At 38.3% G+C, this 27,794-nt stretch overlaps 3 protein-coding genes across 3 annotated transcripts; 2 read left to right on the top strand and 1 right to left on the bottom strand.

Annotated features, from left to right (window-relative positions):
* The first annotated feature begins 1,254 nt into the window (after positions 1–1,254).
* LOC133994421 (V-set and immunoglobulin domain-containing protein 10-like 2) lies at positions 1,255–9,098 on the top strand. The gene is made up of 12 exons (XM_062433672.1): positions 1,255–1,321; positions 2,658–3,011; positions 3,261–3,536; positions 4,424–4,699; positions 5,469–5,756; positions 5,861–6,118; positions 6,201–6,491; positions 6,596–6,955; positions 7,805–7,927; positions 8,024–8,048; positions 8,170–8,270; positions 8,836–9,098. Exons 1-12 carry the CDS (start codon positions 1,255–1,257, stop codon positions 8,979–8,981), a joined length of 2,565 nt encoding a protein of 854 aa, XP_062289656.1. The 3' UTR covers positions 8,982–9,098.
* Positions 9,099–9,364: 266 nt separating this feature from the next.
* Positions 9,365–14,671, bottom strand: chek1 (checkpoint kinase 1). The gene is made up of 14 exons (XM_062433692.1): positions 14,599–14,671; positions 14,306–14,371; positions 12,960–13,074; positions 12,671–12,779; positions 12,440–12,504; positions 12,289–12,358; positions 12,001–12,189; positions 11,423–11,527; positions 11,257–11,340; positions 11,081–11,165; positions 10,839–11,007; positions 10,432–10,563; positions 10,094–10,195; positions 9,365–9,814 (listed from the first exon to the last, which is right to left on the bottom strand). The coding sequence occupies exons 2-14, from the start codon at positions 14,368–14,370 to the stop codon at positions 9,719–9,721; spliced, it is 1,386 nt and encodes a 461-aa protein (XP_062289676.1). The 5' UTR covers position 14,371; positions 14,599–14,671; the 3' UTR covers positions 9,365–9,718.
* Positions 14,672–16,874: 2,203 nt separating this feature from the next.
* LOC133994436 (complement factor B-like) lies at positions 16,875–27,645 on the top strand. The gene is made up of 18 exons (XM_062433690.1): positions 16,875–17,030; positions 17,252–17,458; positions 17,540–17,725; positions 17,835–18,011; positions 18,626–18,712; positions 19,248–19,387; positions 20,875–21,019; positions 21,113–21,241; positions 21,528–21,638; positions 21,742–21,879; positions 23,210–23,319; positions 23,833–23,962; positions 24,170–24,308; positions 24,568–24,644; positions 25,898–25,998; positions 26,164–26,293; positions 26,787–26,836; positions 26,965–27,645. Exons 1-18 carry the CDS (start codon positions 16,973–16,975, stop codon positions 27,136–27,138), a joined length of 2,289 nt encoding a protein of 762 aa, XP_062289674.1. The 5' UTR covers positions 16,875–16,972; the 3' UTR covers positions 27,139–27,645.
* The last annotated feature ends 149 nt before the right edge of the window (positions 27,646–27,794 follow it).

Raw genomic sequence — 27,794 nt, 5'->3', positions numbered from 1 at the left:
CAGTGTTCATCTCTGCCAAGTGAGGAAAACTGATCACTGTACTACATTCTTTCATGATGCACATCTCCCATTACATACTCGCGGTTCCACCTAACAATCCCCCACTCTGCCCTCTTTTATAAACTCTTAAACTCACACTGACAGTCTTTAAAAGCACAAAATAAGAACAAATCTCACAGAGATAAAAGATGTGTATGTGTAGGATTTGCACCTCATTAAGTGCATACAGCAGCTTTACATCTTTGAACGGTGACCTGCAGCATGTCGAGGTCACAGCATTGTTGTGAGGAAACACAGAGCATCGCTGCAAAATGCCAGATTTCTTAATCTATTTTGATCCTTATGTCATCAGTGCCCTATGAACTACACATGACCTCTGAAATAAAAAAACAACAACTTACTTTTACAGTTCTCCCAATGTGTCTGGGGAAACATGGGAAAGTGACCTGATGCATAATAGATGATTGTTTTTACTGAGTCCCCAAATCAATTTTGAATTTGGCTGTTTGTGTAGCGTATAAAATCTTTTTGTCTTTAAGCTTACACTGAAACAGACAAAGGGCAAAGAAAATCTAAGATATAAATCCCCTTTTAATCCTTCTTTTTAGATCATGTGTGCATCCACTGTAGAGTTGGCTGGCTGCATAACACACTCATTTTGTCCCAAAATACCACAGGAAAAGTAGAAAAGTAGAATTTTGTACACTGCAAATCTGAAAATGTTTGTGAGATCAGTGTTAGTTATTTTCAGTGTTTCCCTGCTGAATCAGAGGATTTAAGTGCAGATTAACATGAAAGGCCTGTGTGGAGGAATGTCCATGTTGAGACCCTGTGTGTCAGCTATAAGTTCATGTGCAGGTGTGTGCATAAGTGCTTGTGTGTGTTTGTGTGTGGAAGGCTAACCTGTCCATCTCTGAGCCTGTCGTGTATAATAGATGAGCTCAGTATCACCATGTTATTCTAACCCCGCTGGAGAAAGAAAGAGGGATAGAGGGATGGAGAGAAAGGAAAAACAAATGAATAATTGAACCCCAAATCAGTTTAGTGACCCTCCGTCTCCTTCCTACTCTCAGTCTAATGAAGTCAGTGCCTGCAACTGGATTCTTCAAGAAACTACTGGATGGGAGAGAGGAAAAGACGAGACCTCAAGTCTTTCAGAGTCAGTTTTTGTGGTGTAAAATGTTTACTTTTCGATCATCTCAACCACATTTTTCAGGGTAAAGAGATTGTTGGACTCAGGATCATCATGATACCATGGTGGCCCAACTGCTAGGGTTGGCCTTTCCATTTCTGCTTACCATCCTGTTTGACCTAACTTATGGTAAGGCTTTTCCAGTGTGAATGAATTGTCTATAGAACGTGCTTTGAATGGTTGCTGAAGACTTCATGACAAATTAATATTACTGCTATGGCTGCATAGCTGAACCAAAAAAACAATATTACCTTTTATGGACTTGAAGTAGAACTGTGTCATCATTTTATGGTCATATTTTTTTTTTTATTTCTTTTTTTTACTAAACTCTGTTGCGTAAAGGAGACACAAATTCTAAATTACCATATCTTCAGCAGAGCGCTGCCTCAGCCACCCTAAAGGTCATTTGAAAAAAACCAACAAAGCAGGTAGTAGTTGATGGATAAATATAAATATCTGTTACATTTTCTTGCTAAAATGTCTCATTACTTATTGGTCAACATACATACCAATTATATGTGATGAGCTATTGGCATGGTTGGGCTTTAATTATAAGAACTTTTTAAGTAAATGTAGCAACAGACCTCTGAATTGGTGCCTACATGTTGAATTGTTCAGTATCTGTATATGTGAATGATGAAGTGCAACAAAATGGCAGTAAAAGTAGCAATAACACAGTAAACTAGTACACTACCATACACTAATAACTAACTGTAACAAACAATAACTTGTAACTAGCTGTGAGATAAAAGCAACGGAGTAAAAAGTACCATACTCCCCTCTGCAATGTAATAAAGTAAAAGTTTAAAGTAGCATATAATTGAAATACTCAAGTAAAATCAAAAACAAATAACTCAATAATTAGATCAAAATTGTACATAAATACAATATCTTAGTTAATGTTCTTTCATCTTTTGTCTGATGTAACTGTTCATTACACTTGATGTCAATTTGAATATTTTATGTAAGGTGAAAAAATACTTTGTTTTATTATTTGATTCATGTTGTGATACATTTATTTTAACTATATCTATTTTTTCTAACTGCTAATTTTGCATGGTGAGTAAGAAGGGAATGGAGAGAGAGAGAGAATGCAATGAAGCAAAGATGATAGATAGTTTTGCTGTGGATGGAAAAATAATTTGAGTAATCCGGTTAACTCTTTTGAAATGCCCCCATTAAACTATTAAACTATTAGTGTGTGCCTGAAACTTACAGTGTAATCAATCCTGTAACTGAACACTGGCAGGGTAAACGACACCACCATCACCTTATCTTCTCTCTCTCTCTCTCTCTCTCTCTCTCTCTCTCTCTCTCTCTCTCTCTCTCTCTCTCTCTCTCTCTCTCTCTCACACACACACACACACACACACACACACACACACACACACACACACACACACACACACACACACACACACACACATGCTTATGTGCATGTTTGTGTAACCTCTCCCTCCTCCAGCGGTAGAGGTCAATCCCAGTTGGGAGGTAGTGTACCAGGACACCAGTGTTTACGGTGTGGTGAACAAAGCTGTGATCCTAGAGTGCGGTTCCACCTCACCTGACATGTACATATGGAGCTTCACCAAGCCCGGTACTGAAGCTATAAAAGCAGTGGTGTATGATTTGGGGCGAGGACCAAGGATACAGCAGCTCGCCCAGAAGCTTGGAAAGCTGACAGTCATCTCAAACAGTGCTGCCGTGAGCATCGAGAAACTGCCTCTGGCTGCACAGGGCCTATACACCTGCCAGGCCTTTTATGACATAGACAAGGAGCCCAAAGTCTGCTATTACTATGTGCACCTCACTGTCCGAGGTAAGACCTCCTCCATAGGGGTAATTTTTTGATAAGAGTCCTTTAAATTTGTTTTTCAATGTCTGTGATAAAATCCATTTGAATAATATCAGCTACCAATATACAGCACAACCTTTATGAGCATGAAACATGTGACTGAATTAAAGGTTTTGATTTGACCTATGCTACATAATGTATCTGTCATTCCAAACACCAGATCTGCATTAAAAAACAGTAAACATACATGTTGTGTGACTTTGTCTTCAATAGTCCCGGTCACTAAGCCTTACCTCCTGGTGAGTGATGTATCTCCAGTGGAAGGATCGACCATGTGGATGCGTTGCAATCTTGAAAATGGGACTGGACCGATCCAGTATGTGTGGCAACATGAAACCCGCAGTGGAAACATCTCAACCTTTGCACAGAGCAACACCAGCGTGGTCAACGTGACTGATGTCAACCGCAACCACACCGGCTGGTACCGCTGCGTGGTCAGTAACGCAGTCAACAGTGAGCGTTCTGACCGCATATGGATGGACATCATCTGTGAGTAGAGGGGATTTAGGGAGTTATTTGGGTTAATGCAATGAAATGATTTTTTAATGGGACTAATAAGTATTTACAAGTTAGGTAAACACTTGTGAGGCAGCTGGATTCATTAGATCACACGAGAAGCCATCTTGTCAGTTCAATTTATGCGCTTGCGTTCAAACCACAGATAGTTTGGACCAATCTGCTTCCTTGCAGATCCGCACATGATCTCACAAATACACCTGCCTCGCAAGGTAAGACAGTGATAGACAGATGGTTCATCCAATCACCTGCCAAGAATTTTTTGGACATTCTGGATCTTTTCCAAACAGTTTCCAAGGATGATTTGTCAGGTGGTTCTGTGTAACAACCAATCTGGTGCATCAAGTTAGTTAAATGAATCAAATGAATATAAAAAAGATAAGAGGTGAAACTTTTTATCATTACAGACTGAAATAATAATAAGAGTTTCTGATGTTTCAAATTCATGGAAACATTTAGCCAAATTTCTTTTTAAAAACCCTGATATACCTAAAACATGGCAATAGTTTAAGGCTACAGTCCTCTAAAAGCAGTTTTTGGGGATGAGCAATGGACTTTTCATGTTTTGTCCTTTCCGTCTGCAGTGAATTTTTTCTATTGTTTGGCATTTGATGTATGAGTAATCAATAATTTGTGAGCAAAGCATCTTCAGCATTTGTCATCTTCAGAGAAAATGTCACAATGTAATCTTGCTTTGAATGACAGCTTTGTCAAATCATTACTGTTTCATGTTTTAGTCATAGGTCCACTTTTGTGGACCTTCTTTTCTCTTGGCATTTGAAAAACGTATTGTTTCTGCTTTGGCTTATAAATAACCGGTCCATCATAACTTGTTGAGTGTCCATGTCCTTTCTCTCCAGTTGGTCCGGACATTCCTCAGATAGATGTGACTCCATACACTCTGACCGAGCGGGGCTACTCAGCCCTGGAGAGAGAGACTGTTTCTTTACTGTGTCAAGCCCAGTCCAACCCGCCTAGTCAGTACGTCTGGTTCTACAACAACTCGCAGGTCTACACCGGGCCACAGCTCACCATTACCAAGATCCTCCGCATGCACACCGGCGATTACGCCTGCTTGGCACAGAACACCTACCTCAATACGCGCTCCAAAAAAACCATCAGCCTGACTGTTTACTGTGAGTGTGATCTCTGACCTTTCACCTTGGATGATGCCATCAGCCCTCTTTTGTTGAACCTAAACACTCCTCACCTGTGGTCCTCTGTCTTGATACTACAAATGGCAAGGAGATGTAAAAAACAGGAATGTGGTTAGATCATTTAGCTTTGACGTTTACAGTACAAGACAAATACAGGATCTTAATCACCTTTGATTCCATCTTTATTAACACCAAATCTCTTAAAAACAACTTCCCGGCCATTTCAATTTCAGTTGTACTTCTTCTGTTTTCAGCAGAAAGCTCCTTCATTTCATCTGTTTTCCTGTGTTAAATGTTCTCGCTTCATTCATTACATCATCTCTTAAATTTCCAGCACTTTATACTCACTAAGACTTCCAAAACAAACCAATGCACACATAGGCTTACACACACACACACACACACACACACACACACACACACACACACACACACACACACACACACACACACACACACACACACACACACACACACACACACACACACACATATATACACAGCAGACTGTGGAAGTGCTCCAAACCAATTCTCCTGTTTGGATCGTTGGAGAAGTTGATGGGACTCTTTGGCAGGTACCCCGCTGTGACATCACAGCCATGGCAAGCGTTGGTTGGCAAGAAGTCCAGTGCTTGTCATTCTGATTTCCTGTTTGGTTTTGCTGAGTTTGAGCCACACAGACACTTTCTCTGGTCCTGATGACCTGTAACCCTACTTTGCCTCGTTACGCTGTATTTTATCCCCACAGATCCACCTGATGCCTCTCCTTCCTGCTCTGTGGAACCGGCTTTGAATCACACCTCTCTGAGACTGCTCTGCTCCTGGTCTGGTGGATTCCCCTCCGCCTCCCTCCACTGGACTGGAGACCTGAAACATATGGGACAAAATGAGGCCGACATGGGGCAGCAAGCAAATCCACTGACCAACACTGCCATCTTGCTGCCGTCTGAAGGCTTGACTTCTAGCAACAGCCTGTTTACATGCATGGGCTCCCATCCTGCACTCAAACGGCCGACAGAGTGCAGCACACGCACATGTGAGGGTGGAAATTAAAGCAAAACACACTGAATAAAAACAGAAGGTTTCATATGCTGCTATCCAAAGCTCTCATATTCAATTCGATCTCATCTCCTCCTCCAGATGTTCCCCCTGCAGAGCCAGTGTGTTTTGCCTATGTGACTAATAACAAGCAGTACCTGATGCTGTCCTGCTCCTGGGATGGAGGGGAACCGAAGGCCTTGGTGTGGTGGGAGGGTCCGGGTGGCCAGGGCAAAGGTGGTGAAGAGAACTCCAACATCCTGGTCCTTCACTATGGCACCGCCCGCAGTGAGAAACCATACACCTGCCATGCTAAACATCCACTTCTGGTCCAAACCAAGACCTGCAAACTCTCACTGGGTCAGTGCACATCGAACAAACAAACTTAACAAGAAGTAGCAGATATGATTTGCTCATTTAACCTTTCACTTGTCACCTGCAGAGGCCCCTGTGTTGCTCACACAGCGCAGAGTTGTGTCTGTATATGAGGGCAGTGATGTCCAGCTGACCTGCAACCTGCGAGCGAACTATCTTCCTGTCAGTGAAATAACCTGGTTCAACAATCATGGCACAGGCGTGGAGGATGCATCCAAGTACACGTTGCTGCGAACACCTGCCTGGGCCAATCTGACTGTGCGAGACACAGAGGAGACTCGAGACAGCGGCGAGTATAGGTGCTCCACTTCCAACGCAGTGGGTGGAACTGAAATCAATGTCACATTAGCAGTCAAGAGTAAGAAACTGATTTATTTTCCACCTTCATATCTATTGTGTTCTGACCAGGATTGTTTGGATAATGCACAAGCACATCTTTCCGTTTGGCCTTCTCTTCCTCAGGGCACCCCATGCCACCCAACGCTAGCCTGGTCAGAGTGACATACAACAGCCGAAAGCGTAACGAGGTGGAGCTCGAGTGGCAGATAGACAGTGAAGTAGAGAAAGAAGGCGGCTGGACAGGTTTCATCCTGGAGCACATATGGGTGTCAGAGCGGCCAGGAAGGAGAGGCAGCAGCAACGTTTCGAAGGAGGAAGCGGAGGGAAGGATCGGCCCCCCAATCTGGTACCAAAACATCATCCAGGACCCAGAAGTCAGAAGTCATACAATAGGGAGCCTGACACCCACCGTTACCTACCAGGTCCGGGTCACATCTCTCAACCATCGCACTGTCGGACACCCTTCAGCAGCAAAGTCTCCAGGTACAGTAAGTGAACGGAATGAGCAACATGTGGGTAGATTATTCAGCTGTTGAAAGAGAGGGGCTTAAGTGAGGGATGTCTAATCAAACAGATTGATAAAAGATTACAAAACGCAGGAGAAACAATACTGTAAAATGTCAAAGGGCAGCAGGTGAGTCAGGTGATTATTCAAACATTGCTGATGCCAGTGCTTTGCTGTGATTGCTGATACAATCATTGTTACTCTGGTGACAGTCTAACATATTTGTTTTTTTTGTTATCCACTTAGGTGAAAGAGTCACACACACACACACACACACACACACACACACACACACACACACACACACACACACACACACACACACACACACACACAAAAAAGCATACAAACATACACACACACCTCACCGCTTCACACTTTCCGCTCATTTCCTCTTTACCTTCTTCCCTGTGCCTTATCTTTCTCTAACTTGCCCTCTGTGCTTCTTCTTGTAAATTATTGTGTCAGCTGTACTTTGTGTAGTAGGATTTGACTGCTCTAAAGCCAAGTGATTGTTCAAGGTACAGAAAGGCTTGTAGGTCAAGGGTCAGGATAGGATAAGGGTCAGACCAGTGCTTCTCAACCTGTGTACTGTCAAAGTAGTGCACAGAAGCTCATGTTAAAAGGATTTAACCATACCAGACCAAGAAAGGCTGAAGCAGTAAAACCACTGACCGTATTGAATTGACCATTTTAATGCTTATGTATTCAACTTTTTGTTTGGAGGAAGAATGTATTGGGTTGAGAACCACTGCGAGACACTAAGTGTAACAGTTGTTTTGTTAGAGGTGTACTATTTTGCAATGTGTAACTGTGATGTGTTGCAGCCGAACCACGCTTCAATGCCTACCCCGCTGTGATCGGAGCAGCTATAGGGGGGATGCTCTTTGCGGCCATCGTCACAGGGCTGTTGCTCATGTACATAATCCGCAACCGCAACAACAACCCTCGTGAGTCCTGCACACAAGCACCAACATCCTGTTGACTTGTACAACTGAACCGCTGTCACATTACGTGGCATTAATGTTCTCTGTTGTTTCCCACAGGGCTGCATGACATGCTGTTTGGCTCGTGAGTATATCTGTGTATAGAACCAACAAAGAAAAACTAAGCAGATTGTAATAATGTTAAATTAGAGCTTATTATGTGAATAGATATGCCACTAAAATGTTTCTTCTCTTGGTGCACCCAGGCAGCACAGCCAGTCCAGGGAAAACATTAACTTCCCAGAGGATGAGGTAGTTGGCGGGTCTGAGGGAGGAATAGAGGAGATTGGTGGATTGTCTAGTCCAGGCAAGATGAACCCACATTCACACACACTTTCATGCAAACCTTAAGATGGACATGGGCATTTTAACATTAATATTTAGGACATTTCAGTGTGTTTAAATGTGGTCTATTTTGTAAAACTGATGGAAGCTGAAAAGTTTTATACAGCAGACCTTTTTGGAGTTTTGACTGTTGGGTGAAGCCCTGTGGTTTTGATTATAACAAATATACTGAGTATGTCTGCGTTCATGATGAAAGGATACCAATGCAGGTGTTTCTAGCTGGTTGATTAGACCTCTACACAGGTAGCAGTTGGGCAGAGGTATGGCAGCATACCAATTGGGATGACAGCTGTGTAAATAAAAAAGGTGTCAATCAAGCCATTTGTAGGGCTAATCAGGCAAAATAAGCACCACTAGTGAAAGTGTACCTTTGTCGTGGAGGGCTTTTAATAGAGATGGTGGCTTTCCACATCTTTTGATTTAAAAGAAAAACTGCCAATTTGACAAGTTTAAAGTTGCTCATCTAGAAATCATATCACCTTTTTTTTTTTAAATCTGATTCTGAACATTAATGCTTGTCCTTCCAGGTCCAACTCTTGCTTTACCCCGGGCATCTTCACCCCTAACCACCTCAACCCCGAGTGCCCCTCCTACCATCGGCCAAGCCCCTCCCCCTGGAGATGATAACGAGCCTGTCAGCGTCACCATCACTGTTAAAGCCACAGGCTCCTAGTTGCATATATCATGGACTCCTTTATTCAGCTAAATGTTTTTATAAATGGTTTCAAAGTTTGTGTCATCAAGTACAGCCTTTAACTTGGATCTTTATGTAACTACAGTAACAGTTCAAAGCTCCACTTCACAGATCTTTACCTACATAATTAAAGGGATTCATTGATTTCTACATTAAATGTTTACTGTCCAGCCAACATGAGCTTTTTAAAATTTTAATAGAAAATCTTTTTGTTAGCTTGAACGGCTTCTAGTATTTCCTTATTTTTGTTGTTGTTGTTGAGGTGAATTTAAACAGGAATAGACACTTGCAAAAGTTCATCTCACCTCATACATAACCCTAAAATTAGCGTTGAGGTCTCCATTATGTACATAACTGGATTTTTCACATAAGACATCTTTTAATAATTTATTCATGACTTTGGACTGTATCCTGTTGAGCATAATCAGAACAAATCAGTTTCCTTAAAAAAGTAGAACATGGACACACACTGACAGACCATGTTGACATACTCAATAAAAAAATTAAACATAATTATATGAAAGAGACATGAAATGAGCACCATCTTTTAAAAAAAAGTCAGCCCTTGTGACATCTAACACTTAACTGGTTCTCACAAGGAAAGGAGAACACTTTTAAAAATAACAACAGCTAAATATATACAGTTTTTCCCCCCTCCAGTCTCCAGATCAGCTCATGACCGTCGTAGACACCAGAGGCTGAGAAGATGTGGCAGCTCATGTGACGGGGAGTAAAATCTTCTGGGTGCTGATGATGTCACCGAGCTTCTGCTTTATCCTCACGAAGAGACGTTTAAACTCCAGACCGTCACCCTAAAAAACGCACAGATACCAGTCAGCATCTCCATCAATACAACATCTTCTCACATAATGAGCTAAATGTGCTCTAATCATCAGGTGTTCAGCAAAGGGATGATTCACAGTTTAACATCAGCTTTATGTGCTTTTCAAATCAATCTCTGTCTGTGCTGTAGAGCACTTCACAGATGCACAGGATGTGCCAATCATTGTACCGATTGTATTAGTTGTTAGTGCGGATGGTTTATTCATGCAAAAACACAACATATACAATATTCAGGTGCTAAAACCCACCTTAGACAGTCTGAAGTCCAGCAGCACTCTCTGATTCATCTCTAGCAAATGGACTTTGAAGATGAGTTTGTTGTTGCGTTTGTCGAGTGTGCTCACCGTCACCTGTCATCGTCAAGGGTAAAATTAATTAAATTAAATAACTTGCATGAAATTCCCTACTTGTAATTTATATTTGGGATGAACTTAACTGCAAACACACACTCGTTCAGCATCACTAGAAATTACAAACTTTAAGACCACTTTTAACCATTTTAAAGGCTAATAATTCAAAAATTGTTCTTCATGCGAGTCCCCAAATATTTGAAAGAATAATCTTGTATACCTGAGTACAGACGTACCTGTTTGGTGCAGCTGAGTTTGAAGCCAAGTGCCAGGCCATCGCAGACATCTTTCAGGGCAGTGAGGGAGGAATCAGCATTTACAGTGGTGAAGAAACGAGTCATTCTCCGCACTAATCTCTGCCATGGTGTCTACACAAAGGGGTTACGGTGTGAAAAAAATAAGGCATTACTTGCACTGGTGTAGCAATTAAGTGTCAATTTTGGAAGAAAAAGAAGTTTGGAATAAAAGACATTTTGAAATAACTATTAAAAAAAACAAAACAATTGATATGAGGACAAAAAGAAAATATATTCATCATGGCTGCTCTTTTGTAAAACTGAGAAAGCATTGCAGAAAATGAACACATATTGCTAGATTTATTATTAACACAAAATATAAGCAGGTATGTGAAGATGTGAATTACCTGACTGGCTCCCGGTGTTGCCAGTAGCTGACTACCCAGCAACATGTGCTCAGGCTTGGTCGGCTGGGAGAAGCTGACTTGACCGTCAGTTTGACCTATTAACAACATGGCCTCCCAGCCGCCTGCTGCAAGATCAGGCTGGGAGCTGGAGAACTGCATCCTGTCATCACTACACAGAGAGGAAGGTGTGTTACACAGGCACAAAAACACCAGTGAGTTTAAAACGGACACAAAGCTGTCACCTGTTGGCTCGGGTTCTGAGTCCTACATCAGACTTGAGCTGTTTGTTCCCTGCAGAGCTCAGAGAGCTTGGAGGTTGCTTTACGCCTGCAGGAACACACACACACACACACATACATATCAGTCCAGTGAACACTCAACTTAATGTTGAATTCCGATAACTGATTTTGTGACTTGCCTTGAGTGAACCAGCGGTCTTTCTGAATTGCTGCAATGTCGATGCGTGCGTCTGGACTGGCCAGTAGTAATTTAGACAACAAACCTGGAAGGAGAAGTTGTGAGAGATTTTTATTAAAGCTTTACGACAGGGGCGGAAAATGCAGTAATCAACCTTTGGGACCTACTAAGAGGCATCGGCTGTATTTTCTTCCAAGGAGGTAGGTACGTTTTCTTCTGGAGCCAATCTGAATACTCCTGACAGCTCTCAGAGGGCTGGTCCCAAGGCAACTCTGAAATAGACAGAAGAAGTGTCTGACACATGAAAACGCTGCTGAAATACGTGACGGCACAAAAAGAAGAAACAGCAACAAACAATCAACTAGCATCCTAATAATAATACAACAGGTTATTTTTACAATAATGCTTCCCCTTTGTACTATATCTAATCTAGTTCTAAAAACTACCAAAATGTACTGTATTCAGGGTTATTTCTTCACATATCAGTAAAAAGGTAGGTCTAAGCTACCTCCTTGAAAAGACAGCAGTCTGAAATAAGTGGTGAACAAGATCTTAAATGTTTATAGTCCGCGGTACAGTAAAATAAGCAGTATATATTTCACAACACACTCACAAAGAAATCCCTCAAAAGTTTATGGAATCTGTCTGACAATCTCAGCAAAAATTGAGCATATTAACCATCACAGTACCAAGGATATTATATTGTATTGTGTTCACACCCTGTGAACAGGTTTTGAAATCTTACCTCCAGCCAACATGGCAGTGAGGACGATCCCACAAGCCCAGATGTCTGCAGGCTGAGCTTTGTACTCTGTTTGGCTGAGAAGCTCCGGGGCCACGTAGGGAAGAGTCCCACAGAGTCGATTCAGAAGACGCTCCCGCCCTTTGAACCGAAACATAGTCGCCAGGCCAAAATCCGTCAGCTTCAGGTTATCTAAAAAGGTAAAAGAAAACATGCCAAAAATGGTTATAATAAATTCAATCCAACGTTATTCCTCCAACACCTTAATATCCCAACATGGTATTTCGTCACCTGTGTCATCCAACAAAATGTTCTCTGGCTTTATGTCTCTGTGGGTGATGCCAGAGTTGTGGAGGTACTCCTGCAAGAGGTGAAACCGAGAAATTAATAAGAGCAGAAGCAGATGCAAGAAGTTAAATCCCAACACAGTTGCTTCACTCACCACAGCCCCGATTAGCTGCTGGAAAAATATGTGAGCATCTTTCTCTGCCATCCCCACATCAGGCTCTAAAAAGGAGGGGAAGTTTAAGATGTATATATCAGTCCAAATAATGAACACTTAAATGTAACATTTAAAGAGAAGCCTAAAAAATTAAGTCAAACTTCAATCATTGCTGGTTACAGCCTGTTAGAGAGAAGTATTGTGTTTGCCGCCTGCTGTTGAGCATCTCACCGATTCGGTCGAACAGCTCTCCTCCAGTGCAGTACTCCAGGAAGAGGTACACAGTCGGTCCTTCTTTCCGATGGCCAAAAAAGCGTACAATGTTGTGGTGATTGAGCATCTACCAAAAAGAAGCAAACAGTGCAAACATCAATATACAAGTGTGTTCTCAGCCATGTGTTGGTGTAAATGTAACATGTATAAATTAAACACTAAAAAGCTATTTAAAAAGCCATAAATGATGATGAAGCATGGCTAGGCAGCTTCAGGTTATTAACTGTACTGAAGGTGGCTGACCAACCTTATGGATGCAGATCTCCTTCTTGACATTTTCAGCACACTCTTTAGCCTGCGAGGTATCGATCACCTTCACTGCTACCGCCTCCTCCGTCTGTCTGTTCACCAGCAGCCTCACTCTGACATGAACAGATGGATTAGAGCAAAGAAGAAGAAATACTGAGATGAAGAAAAGTTATAAGAAGCTGTTATGAAGGAATAATAATAATAATAATAATAATTGTATAATCTGTTCAAGCTATTTTTGACCAACAATTGTGAAAGAAATTTCACTGGTTCTAGCTTTCCAAATGTCAGTATTTTCTGGTTTTCATAAACTGATCATTCTTGGCTTTGGGACTAAACAAGACCATTTGAAGATTAATGACGGGCTCTGGGAACTTGAGATGAACAATTTTTACATTTATCTGATATTTTACAAACTACATGAATAGTCAGTTGATTGAGAAAATAAAGAATTTTTGCAGCCCTAGCTATGAGACCGGTGAAGCTTTTTAAAGATATTAAATGTGAGATAGTTTAATGTCTCATTACATTTGTGCACACACAGAGTTTTAGTCGTGACATGTGCATACATACATAGAATCGCTTGTGTTTAGGGCTGCAACTAAGTATTTTTTCATTAACAATAAACTGGTGGAATATTTTTCGATTAATCTATGCATTATTGTGTCTATATAATGTCAGTATTATTATTATTAGTAGTAGTATAAATGCCTGTTATAATTTCCCACGTCCAACGTGACGTATTTAAATGTCTTGTTTTGTCCAACCAAAAGATCAAAACACCTAATATTCAGTTCGTTGTCGTGTATGACAAAGAAAAACATCCGATCTCCCGATTTGAGAAGCTGAAACCAGACAATTTGTTACATTTTTGCTTAAAGAAGTGACCAAAACCATTTTAAAATAGTTGCTGATTAAATATAAGTTGATTGACTAATGAACAAATCATTGCAGCTCTTCTTGTGTTATAAAACTGTAAATGACAATGAGTGAAGTCCTCTGTTTCTTCTCCTGTTTTTAATGCGCATATTTATCTTTCTGACCTGGCAGATTAGCAAGTAGCTTTTTTTGTCTATGATTTATTCAAACTGAAGGTTTGCTCCCAACTTTAACCCTGCAGGGAGCCGAAATGTGCAGCACTAGTCTTTTGTGACTTGATTTGCTCATCAGATGAACATTTCTGGCATATCAACTCTGCATCCTGTGGCATAAAACACTGTCCACAGGATATCTGGTTCTGATGTGTTTGTGTAAAAGTGGCTGGAGAGTCACTGCTATCTAAACCACAAAGTGAAGGCTGTTTTAATAATAGTGATACTGATAATAATGGAGAAGCATTCATACTCTCCATAAGCTCCTTCTCCCAAAGTCTGTACCAGGTCCCAGTCCTGCACAAAAGGCACCGCCATGCTAAAGACAGAAAAACAGTGTCATAGGAAAACAAGGTTAACATTTATTCACACATCTTATTTGACTTACTGTCACCTCTGAGCAGTGTCTGTCCATCACATATGAACGACTTTATTTACCTGTCAACAGCGCTGTTAAACGACATTTATTTACATGACGGGCTACGACAAACAAAAAAACAAAAAACAAGCAGTGAAAAGCAGATTGTAGTTAGTTATTTATCTTACCTGAACTGCCTTCCTAAGCCCGCAAAAACTAGTTAAACTTCTACATATATTTGACGAAGAGACTGCAAGAATTTGGCACAAATTTGGCGCGTTAACTTCCGTCGAACTCGTCATTTCCGCCCTGTGCGTCTTACGTCAACGCGTCCTGCATCATCGCCTCCTGTTGCCAAACGTGTTAAAAATCATTATTTTTGCAAAAGGAGCATTTGTCATCCGTTTCTAAAATAAAAAGAGAATGTTGTTTATTTATTTTGTAATTGCTCATATTTTGTTGTATTTTGGAAAGTACTTTTGGAATTTTTTTAATGTCAAAACTTTACATAGGATTTGTATTGATTTGTATGGCATGGAAGCTGTGGTATTCACATAATTTCTCTCCATACAAATCAATAATGTGGAACATTTAATATATTATCAATGGAACAAATCTCTATTTACAAAAATGGACTGTTTCCTGTTTCGTGTACAAAAATATCAATATTTGTAGCACTGTAAACCTTTTTATTTTGTTAGATATCCAATAAGCCAAAATATCAAAAACAACCCCATCATTTAAGTCATTTTTAATTGAAATAACATATTATTTTGAATCTATAGTACAATATAAAAAACAAGATAAGTTTATCTGTCATCAAAATCTGTTCAGAATGTTTAATTGAAGATGTTGGTCACTTATATTTTTTCCTTTTTATTAATTTAGTTATTCTTTTTCTTTCTTTCTATTGAAATCATTATATATTATTTATACACTTTTATTTATTTATATTTATATTTAGTACTAGTAACTAGTATGACATGGTTGTTTGTATATTCTTTCACAGTCACATTATTTTTCTCGATGAATGACTAATCTAATATTATGATATATCTGATTTTTGCACCTGTAGATTTAAAAAAAAAAGTTTTTGTTTCATTCAGTTTCCTTTTAATCATCGTTTTACTATTAGACTGTAAAGCTTTTTAAAATCTAATAAAATAAATCTGTTTTATTTTTGTCTGTAGCATATGTTTGTCTTGATCACATTGTTCACTACAGTGTTACAAAAAAAACACCCCTTCACTTAAGCTTCCCTCTTGTTGCTATTTATTGTACTTCGTCAAATTATAAGGACACTAAACTCATGAGTGTGCACTATGTAGGCCTCATAAAAATGTAATAAATACTCAAAAGCTATGACATCCATCTTCACAATCCTATACACTCATTATTTTATCAATAGAAAATGTTTCATGCAAACACAAACTTCTTATTACAGCAAAATGTCTTGTAATTATAGGTATATGAAATAAAATATAATATGTTCATCCTCCTTTTGAGTTACCCTGCCAAAAGCTTTTACTGGCAGCTCCTACATGCAACAGGAATTTTGGATGGAACAAATTCTGAGGATTTTGCAAGTCTTACCAGTAGTGGGATTTTCCCAGCGGGTGACACTAGAGGAGAGGCGCTGAGGTCAAAAGGTTTAGTACAGGGTTCAGTAAATTTCACAGTAATCAGTTACATTATTAAGTATGTGAAAATTACATTTTGGACAGTGTTCAAAATGGAAAAGGTTTTTCTTTTTCTTTTTTTTTTGAAAGTGACTATACTTTGAAAATTGAAAGGCTGTTAAAGATCAGCTGTGTTTGCAGTGTTTGGAAAAAGTGAAGGAGAGGTTTTGATAACGTTCAGCACCATTTAAATGTAAAAGCACTCTGACCAATATAACCAACATTGTATGTGTGTACGCGCGCGAGCACAGTCAATAACTGAGTCAACATGTCAACAAGCAATGCCTCTGTGTTTTGGGAAATGATGAAGCAAGGGTTCGTACTTTGTCTTGGTTTCACAATTACTTTGTTTTTCTACCTGGACAGTTGACAATTTGTTTGGACATGGTTCAAATCCTCGATCAAAAAAGGAGCAGCCATGGCCTACTTCAGGTCAGGAAAACATAAAACAAGTAATTTGGACTATAGCATTAAAAAGGGACAGATGATTTAAAAAAACAAACATATTGGATTTATTTAAATACTTTTATGATGAGAACCTAAGGTCTTCTTCTTCTCCTCCTTTTTTCACACTGTAAGAGTTAAAAAAAAAAATTAATTGTTAATTTTAATACAGTGAGTTAATTAAAAGCACCCTGCTTTTTTCTATATTACTAAAAACTGATTGAAAACAAATCACTTTAATCTACATGACATCTAATGCAAATATAATTTTGTTGAGGGACACACACTTTTGATCTCCCTTTATTTGTCCTGAAGTTAATGAGTAACAGGATGGTCTTTGGTTGTCCAGTCCCTCTTTCTGAAACATCACCGTGCACTGTGAAATAGTCTCATTTTTGTGTTGTTCCCCAGTTTCAGCAAGGCAGTTTCAAGGTTCAACATGGGATTTTCTATCCACTGGATTTGGTTTGCTGCTCTTTTATGTCTCCACTATATGGGTAAGCTCCTGTTTTAACTTGAAATTTCTAAATTCAGGCTTCAAAGCATGGTTTTGCCAAAATATCCATGTATTTCTATTTCTTGTGCAGGAGGTACTACTCTACTTTTTGATAAATAGTTGGACATAATATTTTTTATTTTTTATATTCATATTTTTTCATTTATTAAATATTAAATCATAGGAGTACATTAACACCTAATTAGTGTCTTTCCTTTTCAGGTGGAGAAGTCTGGTGTGATTGCACAGACAATGATATGCAAATTGAGGGAGGTCATTACACACTGACAAAGAATCTAACTATAGGCACCATGTTGGTCTACAACTGTCCTGAGGGTTACTATCCATACCCCACTCTGACCCGTCTGTGTCAGCTAGACAGCAGATGGAGACCAGCACCCAAAAGGTTTCTTCCACAGAGATGCAGGTGTAAGTAAAGTGTAGCACCTTGCCTCAGGCCATCTGCTCTACATGATAATATTGATCAGATCATTATATGTTGTTTTGCAGTGGTTGAATGCCCAGACCCCAACGTGCTGGAGAATGGAAACGTCTCCCCTCCTCAAGAGAGGTACTTTGTGAGAAATGAGACCACATATGAGTGCTACTCTGGATACAAACTACGTGGCTCAGCCAAACGTACCTGTGGATTCAACGCAAAGTGGACTGGCTCCACTCCCATATGTAGCCGTGATGGTAAATCCTGAGCAGCAATCTTTTGCTCCCTCCTCTTTGTTTCATTCAGGTTTCAGATACATCCAAATTTATGACTATTTTATGACTTATTTTTTTGTTCTCACCGCAGCAGGAGATGTTTGTGCTGATCCTGGCATACCAGCTGGCGCCACAAGATCAGGGAATGTGTTTGACATTGGTGACAAAGTGAAATACATCTGTAATGGCAATCTCTTGTTGGTGGGGTCAAAAGAAAGAATGTGTCTTGAGAACGGCCAGTGGACTGGCATAGAACCAGCATGCTACTGTAAGAAACATACCTGCAAGCACTGTTGATGTTTTGTGTTATTTGACTAAAGTTTTGCCATGAAAATGTCTCCTGCATGAAAGCCACAACATCCAAAAGCAATGAACAAGCATGTCAAGTTAATTAAGAGGCGTTAAAGTGACACGCAGGTGGTCGAGTGGTTGGAGTGCATGTCATATACGCAGCCGACCCCGGTTTGAATCCCGATAGGAGGTCCTTTGCTGCATGTCACACCCCCATCTCTCTCCCATGTTTCCTGTCAGTCTACTGATAAATAAAGGCGTCTATGCCAACAAAATCTTATTTTTTAAAAAGAGGCGTTAAAGTGACATTTTCTTTAATATTTACAAATATCACAGTTTTCATGCCAGTAAGTAAATGGTACTGGATGATTGCGTCCATTTCTGTGGTAGTGGAAGAAACTTGAAACCTGAAACCTCCACTACTGAGAGCTGAAACCCAGTCTTTGTAGTAGTCAGGGGAAGGTATTTTTACTTTTCAATGGTTTTGGGTTCATTAATGTTCACAGTAGCTGTTTTGTGTCTGCAGAACTTTATTTTTTCTGTCATTTTGCCTTGTTATAACATTTTTCCAACTCACCGTATATCTTATAGACAGACACACGTACGACACTCCAATGGAGGTTTCAAAGGCATTCGGCGGTTCAATCAAAGACAGCCTCACTACTTATGAGCCAACGGGTAAGGTCATAGAACTAATAATATTATTATCATTATTTAATAGAAATTCTGATATTTTTTATTACAGTGCAATTGGGGCTGATTACATTTTGTTGCATTCTTCATTTGTCATCATTTATCCTCTTTTTTTTGTTTTGTCAATTGCACCAAAACTACTGACATTAATTGTTTATTAGTCTAACTTAAACAAGTAAATCTGTAGATATAAATGTTTTTAACCTGTAACAAATTCAGAAGACAGTGCCTTGTCTTCCCTTGTATTAAAGGACAGGTTCACAATGTTTATAATTTATCTTAAAACAATAGTCAGGTGCCCATATGAACAGTGAGGTTTTCCTCTCTGTAGTCATGTAGTGTTGGAAGTTCAGTAACAAAAACTTCTAAGGGCTGTGTCAACGTGTCAATGCAACATGCACCACTTGGACTTTAAAAATTGTGAACCCGTCCTTTAAGTTCTCAACAGACAGCATTATAGGGCATTATAAGACATGTATTGTGTGCGGCACAGTAACAATATTTGTTGTTGATGGTTCAGATGACACACAGGAGGGGAGAAAAATCAGGATTTCAAAAGATGGGACACTGAACATCTATATTGGTGTGGATATTTCTGAAAGCATCACTGAGGAGCACTTCAAAGATGCAAAACATGCTGTGAAATCACTCATTACAAAGGTGAGGAACAAACAGCTTTTCTCTTGATTAAAAATGATTCACATAAACTAGAGTAGGTTTTATCCAAAACAATAGTACATATACAAGAGTATATATTCAAATTACAGTGCTTTTTTAATGGAAAGGGTGGCTGCCACAGGACTCTCTCGCTTTTGATATGCTGAATTTTCTAACAGTCAGCAACACTGTGCTGGAAGTAGAGATGCGAGTTAGGCTGTGATCATTTTGCTGATTGTTGGCTCAATTTAAAGTATATACATCACGTGAAAGTACAGATTGCTGTTGATGGATGCTGGCAATATATTAGCTGAGTTGTTAAAACATGTTACAATACAGCAGTTAGTGTGACTAGTCTGGACATTCAATCAATTACTTGATATAATAAAGAATAAAATGACATGTTAGAGTTTGTATTGAGCATGGCACAGTAACACAAAAAAAGGACAGTATTATTGATAGGCCTGAAAGTAGTAGTAGAAGTTTAGTAACTTAACATTATTTTATATTTACTTAGAAAGTACTTTACTCACAAACATGTGATTTTGCATTTGGACCAGCTGGACAGTCTCATTCAGACAAAAACCATATATAAATAATCTTTATATGCAGTCAATGGAACAAACCAATAACCATCACATAACCGGCTCTTACCTGATTGACAAAGACATATTGCTAAAAAGTTTCATATTAAAATAAAATGTTAATTGGGGACACTGGTATGGTTAAATAAAAACAGACTTTGGAAAAAAAGACATCACTTTTCATTTTTTATATAAAAACTGCTATAATGAAGTAAAAATTACCCGCTAAAACTGTATTAAAAGAGCTGGGTCTTTTATTTTTTTCATAAGGTCTTTTTTTATTTTTTACCCAATTTTGAACACTTAGTTTCCATACATTCCCAACAGACTGTTTTATAAATTTTTTGCACAAACTTACTTACTTACTTACTTACTTACTTACTTGTTTAAGTGATGTGTGGAAATGAACTGTTTGCTTCATGTTGTATCACAATTATAATAATAGTTAAGGCTCTACAGAGAGACCAGCTGTAAATACTGCTTCCATAAGTGGATTTTTACCACAAAGTCATATATTGTACAGTATTTTTTGTGTGAGCTGTTCACTTTATCTGACACACTTTTATGGCACATTTGGCGCACTGTGCACATTAACATGTACAAAAAATAATCTCATCCCATTTGGCAATCAGGGCCATCATAATTTCATGATGAATTACACATCATAATGTTGACTTATGCTCCTTGGCACGGATCCCTTGGCTTGTGGTCAATGCACACTGCGGGATACTCTTTCTGCTGATAAATCGATCAATTACTCAACAGAATGACCATAAGCAGTTTCATACATGAGGAGTTGTTGCATTAAAAAAATCTGTATGTTTTTAAAACACTTGTGTCAAAACATTGTAAGATGCTAAAGATCATCCACCTTGTATTGAACTGATATTCTTTGTGTCTCCACAGATTTCATCTTTTGCTGTGACTCCAAACTATGACATCCGCTTTTTCTCCTCTGAAATATTCAAAGTTGTCAGCATTCTTGATTTTTTGGATGGTACAGATACACTAAGCTCCTTGAAGACTAAAATGGACAATTTTACAATAGACAGTAAGTCAAATATATTGGACACATTGCAAAAAAAAAAAAGAAGAAGGTTGATCTTAAAGTTATGTTAACCTGTCTGTGTGCTTTGACTCCAAGCAAAAAATACAGCTGGAACAGATCTAAACCTCGTCTTTGAGACCTTCCTGGAACAAATGGCTTTGATAAAGCAACGAGCTCAAGATGGATTTAAAGAACATCGTCATGTCATCATCATTTTTACAGATGGTCATTTCCTTTACCTTTTGATATATTTTATGTATATATTTTATGTGTATACTTATTTCCTTAATGTAGCTTTCACTGAAGGCAAATCATGGATTTAACGCCACATTCATTGAATTTGCGAAAAATGCATGAATTCCCTCTAGAAGTTTTATTACAACTGTCATTGAACTAGCACAGATTTAAAGATGAATCAAGCTTTTGTAAAGTATTAATGACACAGTTTAATTATGTTTGTGTAAGACTAAAGGTTAAAGCAGGAAAAACACACTGTTTTATGTCATTGCAGGTGCTTACAATATGGGCGGTTCACCTTCACCAACTGTGGCAAAAATAAAGAACATGGTGTACATGAACCACACTTCTGCAGGGCACATTCAACCCAGAGAAGACTATCTTGGTGAGTTTCAATTTGATCTGTTGATGATTGAATTTAATTGAGCTTGAGTGTGTTTCTGTGTCTTGACTCAACGATGATCGAGCTACTTTTTATTCTGTTACAGACATTTACGTTTTTGCTATTGGCGCTGAGATCTACGATGACGACCTGAAGCCCCTCGTAGTAGGCACTGGTGGACAGCATTACTTCAGAATGAAAAATGAAATTGGGCACTTGGAAAATACCTTTGATAATATTATTGGTAAGTCACCAAAGTGACGGCAGAGGGATGAATGAATCTGGTAAAACATTTTGGTAATTTCCATTTCAATTATTCATCGCTACGCCTTGTGTTTGCTTTTGGTTTAACGTCCCCCTCCACTCAAATGTGGGTTTTTCTTTGCATTACTTAAGTTGCGTGTTTGAGCTTCACTGTGCAGAATGATGTACGTGCAAAGTTTGTTTTCATCTTCATCTGCTGAAAGAGGAAAGTTTCTCTGCTCTGTGAAAAATCTGAATTTAAGTGATGGATCTATGAGCAGCATTTGATACATTACAGTTAGTTTCAGGTCAATCTTGGTCCAGTATACAACTTACACAACTGTGAAGTGCACGAACACTGAGAATGGATTTTACAATGGAGTGCTGTAACTTTTGAAATTACAAATATTTGCATATTCATAGATTCTGTGTTCTGAATGAAGGAGAAGGAGAAGAAGTACATGGGATATCAAGGATTTTAATGAAAACTTTTTTTTGTTGAAAAAAATATCCAAGCATAGAGTTTTATATACAGTATACACATCTTAAAACATTTCTGGAGGGGATCTTTATTCAGATATGAAATACAAAATGAAATCCAAGCCTCATAACAAATGCATTTATGTGTCACTGTTTACCTATAAGCATTCATCTCCAACCTCTAATTCGACACTAAGGAGATATATGATCATAACTGGAGGGTAAAACTTGATTCTCTTGGTTCCTTAAGTACTTAAGAGCAGGAAGAAGCATCACTCCTGATCTTATGGTGTCTCTAAATGATACGTAGCCCTGCACCACTGATGTTGAAGTGGACAGGTAATGAAGAGGGAAAGTCAGATATCCCACTGTAGATACATTTCATAAAGGCATCGTATTTCTGCCTCCATTAGGAGAGCACACCAGTAAAAACATAGATTTAACAAGAAGACAACGCTTAGGAAGAATCAAACAAGTAAATAATGCATATTCATATAAGAAACTATAAAACATTTCAACAAGTATCTTAAACACTACATAATTGCCAGTTCAAGTATTTACTGTAAGATTGTCAGTCATTTTGGGTTTTTAAGGGGCTCCCATTTTATTCTGCACATACATTTTCTCTGATCAACTCTTGTCCCTACTGAGGTTTAATGCACTTATTGGAAGTTTGTTTTGGATAAAAGCATCAGCTTTTTTTTTTAAATCATAAAAACTTTATGAAAGGTAATGTTTTATATATGCAGTGAGTTCAAGGCACTAAACTTGCTCCCAAAGCTTTAAACAAAATCTGTCAATTTGTAATGTTTAGTTTCAATACTGAGCCTGAATTTTTTTCTTTTATGTAGATGCAGATGAAGTTGTGGGTTTATGTGGTCTTCACAATGCAACAACTGCAGGAAAAGACAAAGACGTGGCAAAGAGAAAGTATCCATGGGTGGTTTTCATTATTGTCCAGGTGAATATTTCAGTATTTCAATTAAATGTGCAGTATGTAGACTTTTGTGGCCTCTAGCACTAGCTCTAGAAAAGGGGTTTTGTGTTCTTTTGCAGCCAGTAAAGATTCCCCTACACACTTAGAGGGGACGGGGAAGGGGAGGTTTATTAATTTAGTTGCAATCTGCAACCTCACCACTAGATGCCACTAAAAATGACTAAATTATACTAATTAATAAATATAACTATTACTAAATCACATACCTTTAACTTCTTAATCAATCTGTGAATAAGATTGCAAGAGTGAATACAATAAAATTGAAGCATTATACTTTTCACAATGGAGAATAACTGTGATTTTGTGGAAAAACAGCTTCTTAATTATCTACCAGCCATGCTGTCCTTGTAGTCTTTGCAGTGGTGCCAGATGTTGTCCTGAGTAACCACAAAAACAGAATATCAATTCTTACTTCTGCATAATATATAACTATGAAATTACACTGTTTATTCATTCATATATCATTTCAATTCAAAGAATGGGGGTCTAAGAAAGTGCCTTGGTTCTCTGGTGACCCCCGAGTTTATCTTGACTGCTGCTCACTGCTTCAAATTTGATGATTTACCGGAACACGTCCAAGTTGAAATTGAAGATGGAGTGTACACAAGTAAGATAACCTAACATATTGGCATTTTAGCATGTTGTTATACAAGAATATGTGTATGTGTTATGTTATCCAGTGAAGTTATTTTATTGGTAATGGATATTTTTAAGTTTTGAATTTTCTATAGTCAAGTATTTTGATTTTAAAGATATTCATTTCCCACTCCTGATGACAACAACTTTAATTCATTTGATTGTGTCTCTTTTACAGATAAAAAAGTTAAAAAATTCACGTTACACCCAGATTACAATGTCAATGCTAAAGTGAATGATGGTGTGAAGGAATTCTATGACTACGACGTGGCTCTCATTGAACTGGAGGATTATGTTCGTATCTCCTATCTCGTCAGGTAAGAACTACTGTCTACATCACTTCTGCTGCATGAGGATTATAAATGAATGCTTCTTACTGTGAAGTTTATCTTAACACACAGACTCATCCACAGAGATAATAGATTAATCACAAATTGTGAAGTATGCTTTGTAAAATAACATTTGTAATATAGCTTTTTTTAAATTTAAATAAATAAATAAATATTGTGTTAGAAGTTGTTTACTTGGAACATCATCTTATCCAATGTTATGTTGTTTTTTTGGTGTCTCGTTCAGACCTATTTGCATACCTTGCACCCTGGAGACCAGCGATGCTCTAAGACTGCCTCGTGGTTCCAAATGCAAGGACCAAGGTGATGTAACTCCACCAACTAGCTATAACACCAAGACATAGTCTGGGGGTCATGAATACTAAAAATTGCTTTTCTTTATAGAGAAGTAGGCGATTTGACCTAAATGGACCCTGTTTACAATCTTAAGCTGCAATACATTATAGTGACATTTGAGACAATCTGATATTTCCAGCTAAATGAACCACAATTAATTATCTGCTGAGCCTCGCTTCCCTCCCTCAATTGCCTTTCAAGCTTTTTTTCTCTCACTGGACATATTTATTTTCAGTTTACAATGAGAATGGTGGCAGATTTGGTAAACCCTTTCACCACATGATTTTTTAATGCTTTCCACTGATTTGTTTTATAAGAGAATCTCGTAAAAAGCGTCTTAAAAATGCACATGACAACATATGTTGCAGTCAATTTAGTCCTAACATTTCAATATGGGAAAAATGAACTGTTTTTTTTCTATTATGGCTGTTTATCATTTATATTTTCAAACAGTATATTTTCACTTGTGACATGCAGCTTTTAGGATGAATACTTAACATTGTGTTCGGTGAATGTAATGTTATCTCAAAGAAAAAGTTTGACTGAGGTTGCTGGGGTGTAAATTTCCCCAAATGCTAACAGATATTAGCCTGAACTCTCATAACATCTAGGACTAGCTGCAACACTGTGAGGAAACACTAAACTGTGGATTTGCTATAATTTTAGTCATTTTGATTTTTAACTGACAATTGCTATTGGGTGAGGGGATTGGTGAATGGTTTATTTTGTTTGTTTGTTTTTTTATATTGAACGTGAATATCTTCAAATGGTCCCCATCAATCATACTGTCATATCATAACAGTAACACTAGTTTAACATTTGTAATCACTAAAGTAACACTCAAGTAATTGTTAAAAACACACTATAATGTAGTTGCAAGCCAATATAAGACAAACTGAGATGGCATTTGAATTAAGAAGTCATACTTAAAAAATTGTTAGAAATGAATAATGAATAAGTACATAATTAATGAATACAATAAAGAAAATAATATGGATTAATAAATAAATACTTAATATTTCCTTTGCATATGTTAATAATATGTAGATGTATTCATTTATGTGATTACATGTTATATTATTTTGTCAGTCATGTGTTATCTGTTGCACATGCTTCACAGGGGTTACAATTGTTGACAAATACTGTACATAAATACATTATTCATATTAAATGTCCTCTCTTCACAACTATTAACAGTATTTTTCTGTTCTCTTTTTTAGAGGATCTCTTGTTAAAGACTCATAGTGAAAAACTGTCTTTCCTGACCAAGACAGAACCCCTGGTGGCTGAAAAAATTGTCTATGCTAAGCGTGGCGATTCTGTAAGTTTTTAAATAAATAACCCTGAGCTGTGTTGTGTCTCGTGTGTGTGTGTGTGTGTGTGTGTGTGTGTGTGTATGTGTGTGTGTGTGTGTGTGTGTGTGTGTGTGTGTGTGTGTGTGTGTCAAAACCCAAAAGCCAACTTAAGCTGCTACTTCTTTTCACAGAGGGATGAATGCATCAGCCATGTGCTAACTGCACAAGGTATAACAACGAAAAATCCAAAGGATGCTGTGACTGATAACTTCCTGTGCACTGGCGGTCGGACTCCCCAAAGAGATCATATCGCATGTACAGGTATGTTTCCTATATGTTATGTGTATACTTATCACATTTAATGAGATATTTAGGCTTTATGAAATCCCGAGCTGGTAGTTACATCCTTGAAATGTGCAAAGCTAAGGTAATTTCACCAACATACAGTACCTGCAAACTGTAAGCAGAGTCAAGACAGAGCCATCCCTTTAAATATGCAAATGCACAAAAATATTATTTAGTTACCAAATTATTTTGGCTGTCAAGCCTCAGTTATCAAGTAAGGTGTCATTCAGTCTGAGCAACAGTGGTGCAGATCTGTAACTGAGGCCAGTTATTTTGGGTGTAACTCTGTGTGTGTGTGTGTGTGTGTGTGTGTGTGTGTGTGTGTGTGTGTGTGTGTGTGTGTGTGTGTGTGTGTGTGTGTGTGTGTGTGTGTATGTGTGTGTGTGTGTGTGTATATGTCTGTCTGTCTGTCTGTCTGTCTGTCTGTCTGTCTGTTTGTCTGTCTGTCTGTGTGTATTTATTGGTACAGGCGACTCTGGAGGTGCAGTGTTCAAAGACTATGACTATCGCACAATACAGGTAAACAGTTGCTCTTTTCCTGTGGTATAATATTTCTCAAAAATATTTTTAAAAAACACTGAAATTATGTAATATGACGTGTTAAGTTCCTGTTGATCGTGTAAAGTAACCAGCAATTGATTTCACAGATTGCATTGGTCAGCTGGGGAACTAAGAATCTATGCGACGGAGGTGGTATGGTCGAGTCAGACGCCACTTCCAGAGATTTCCATCTTAATCTTTTCAGAGTTGTTCCTTTCCTCAAATCAATCCTTGGCAACGAGGAACAGGAGGACTACGCGCCACTTAAGTTTTTGGACTGATTCAATGAATTTCCTCCGATTTGTTTCAGCATTTCAGTAACGTGATTTGTGTAGACTGTGTTTGTGTTTAAAAACTGTATGTTATTGTTTGCCGATTGATGCACAAATTCAGAATAAATTTGGCATCTCTCACTCTCAAAATCCACACGTACTGTGATGCAAATAGTTATGCTGTTCTGTACTTTATCCAGTCTGCACATGCAATTATTCATCAATTATTCAGCATTTTGAGTGTTTCAGCATTCAACCAGTATATACAGAAGTTAATAAATGAGCATTAATCTGTGTCTTGATGCAAATGGTTAACACACCATGGATTAGAGTTGGCTATGTGACTGTATATAGAGTGAGATGATATACATTTGAGATTCACTATTTGTCCATTTATGGCTTTCCCTTATGGACTATTTATGATTTTTGTATAATTGTGATAATTTCCTGTTTTTGTTGACATGTAAGACATTAACTGTCATGTGTTGATTTTATCAATAAACAAACTTTACAGTATCTGGGTGACAAACACAGTGTTTGGCTTTGCTGGTATGGTCCAGGGTAGCAGCAATAAGCAAAAAGTCTCTGTTGCAATATGGGTAATTCTACATTGAGTTATTGATACTCAGTATAGCTGCTTTGTAACAGATTGAACGTTTGACTTT

The sequence above is a fragment of the Scomber scombrus genome, chromosome 14 (assembly GCF_963691925.1).
Source record: "Scomber scombrus chromosome 14, fScoSco1.1, whole genome shotgun sequence".
Lineage (NCBI taxonomy): Eukaryota > Metazoa > Chordata > Actinopteri > Scombriformes > Scombridae > Scomber > Scomber scombrus.
The sequence above is the reverse complement of the archived record's forward strand: the minus strand, read 5'-3'. Positions and strand labels throughout refer to the sequence as shown.